The sequence below is a fragment of the Charadrius vociferus genome, unplaced genomic scaffold (genome assembly GCF_000708025.1).
Source record: "Charadrius vociferus isolate BGI_N301 unplaced genomic scaffold, ASM70802v2 scaffold259, whole genome shotgun sequence".
In the NCBI taxonomy this organism is placed as follows: domain Eukaryota; kingdom Metazoa; phylum Chordata; class Aves; order Charadriiformes; family Charadriidae; genus Charadrius; species Charadrius vociferus.
Window position 1 is genome coordinate 4,857,203 of NW_009661368.1, and position 1,941 is coordinate 4,859,143.

Consider the following 1,941-nt stretch of genomic DNA (forward strand, 5'->3'; position numbering starts at 1 on the left):
CAGGGGGCAGGATTGCCGTGCCAGCGGTGCAGGGGAGGGTGCCGGGGGAAAGGCGCTGGGGCTGCGTGGGGCCCCCACTCACCCGGGGCTCTCCAGGGCAGGAGCAGCATCAGGCAGGCGAGAGGCAGCGCCTGTGTTGCCCACGCCATGGTGATTCCCACGTCCCGCTCCCCACGGCTCGGCTCGGCTCAGCTCAGCGGGGCGCTGGTCTCTACCCTGTCAAAGGGGAAGGAAGAGGCTCACCGCCCGCCAAGTTCCTCCACAGACCCCTTGCACAAGTCCCAGCTGGTTCCCAGAGCGTTGACACCATCTCATGTCATGAGACTGGTCCTTGCTGGTGATGTCAGTCCCCCTCTCCCCACAGCCCTGTGCCACAGCCACGGCCACGGCCACTGGCAATGGGCAACCAGAGAGAGGGGTTGTGTCGGCTCAGCTCCTACTCGGGCAGCTCAGCCTCTTCCCGCTGCCGCTCTCAGGTGAGTCCGGAGCGGGGCAGTGGCGGTGGCAGCCCCCCGCAAGTTCTGTTTCCCTGCCCCACTGGCGGCTGCTGCCCCGGAAGGGTTGGGGAGGGGGGGCAGAGGCCGGTCACCGCAGCACGTTGCTAACGCAAGCAGGCGGGCAGAGATAAACACCAGATGGGGGGGGTGGGGGTGTTCCTCCTCCAACCACCTTTTGGGGCTGCACAGGATAAGGTGCAGCTGGAGCACGGCCGGGGGCGCTGCAGGGACCGGGGGCGCCGCAGGGACTGAGGTCTGCATCGTGGGTGTGGGGTGGGGGCAGAGCTGGGGTCCCGGGACCAGCGGTGCAGATCAGCCCAGGGCAGCTTGTGCATCCCAGCACCTTTATTTCCAGGTACACAGGACAAGCCTGGAGGCAGCCAAACCCCCAGGCATGCACCCGGCGCCACAACCCAAGGAACCGGGGGCCAACACAGAGGAGGAAGCAGTGCCGGTGTTTCCCTCCTCAGGCCCTCGCGCGCTTGAAGAGAAAGATGAGGAGACTGCCGAGGAGCCCCTTCTCCAGCAGGATGCCAAGCCACAAGCCGGGGCTGGACAGGAGGTTCAAACCTGCAGGGGGGTCAAGGTGATGTGAGCAACTGGGGCTCATGGATAGGAATCCCGCAGCTCCCTGTCGCCACAGGGACTCAGTGGCTCTCACGCACCATTATTTGTCTGGGATGTGTCACTCATTCCATCCCTGGCAGGGTCAGCGATCCACAGGGTGGCCATCCTCTCGATGGGGGCCTGGGAATCATGCACCACACGGCATGTGAACACCGACTCGTTCTTCTCCTCCACCGCTTTGATCTCCACCACGCTACTCAGCTTGAACAAGCCCTGGGGGGTCTCCACCAGCCGGGAGACATTCTCCACGTTCATCTCTGTCCCGTTCTCCAGCCAGGTGACGGCCACAACTCCTGGGTAAAAATCCTTCACGTTGCAGGTGAAGTTCACGGTCTTGTTCACCTCAATGGGGCTTGGCGGGTCAGCGACCACACGGACACTGGGGGAAACTGGGAAGAGAGGCAGCGCCTGGTGCCTGGTGTCCCCCGGCTCCGCTGCCGACGGGGTGCCCTGTCCCTGCCCTGGGACCCCCAGCCCCACAGGAGCTGGACGCCCCGAGCGCCGGTCCCCCCCCAGCCCTCACCTCGCAGGGCTTGGCTGAGCCGGTACGTCCCCCTCAGCGGGGCCGTCAGCGTGGGGTGCCGCACCTCGCAGATGAGCCGCGAGCGGACATCGTCCGCCTCCAGCGTTAGCGTCACGGTGCTGGACATGTCGTAGGAGGATTTCGTCCGCCCAGGGGTGATCTGGGGCTGCTGAGCCGAGATCGGGGCCCTGTCTTTGAGCCAATTCACCTTGATGTCTTCAGGGAAGAACCCTCCGGCCGTGCAGGTGAAAGGCACCGATTGCCCCGGCCCCGCTCTGTGGCGGGGGGCCCCCC

The 1,941-nt window shown here is 65.6% G+C and overlaps 2 protein-coding genes across 2 annotated transcripts in view; both read right to left on the minus strand.

The window, feature by feature from the left end:
* Positions 1 to 149, minus strand: part of NSFL1C (NSFL1 (p97) cofactor (p47)) — an 8,995-nt gene extending 8,846 nt beyond the window's left edge. Inside the window, exon 1 of the mRNA XM_009893560.1 lies at positions 141 to 149. Within this exon, the coding sequence (XP_009891862.1) occupies positions 141 to 149 (9 nt within the window). The remainder of the gene's footprint in view (positions 1 to 140) is intronic.
* Positions 150 to 963: 814 nt separating this feature from the next.
* Positions 964 to 1,941, minus strand: part of LOC104294006 (tyrosine-protein phosphatase non-receptor type substrate 1-like) — a 2,191-nt gene continuing 1,213 nt past the window's right edge. The window contains exons 3-5 of the mRNA XM_009893561.1: positions 1,648 to 1,922; positions 1,163 to 1,513; positions 964 to 1,067 (exon numbers count right to left, since the gene is read on the minus strand). Coding sequence (XP_009891863.1) covers positions 964 to 1,067; positions 1,163 to 1,513; positions 1,648 to 1,922 — 730 coding nt within the window. The remainder of the gene's footprint in view (positions 1,068 to 1,162; positions 1,514 to 1,647; positions 1,923 to 1,941) is intronic.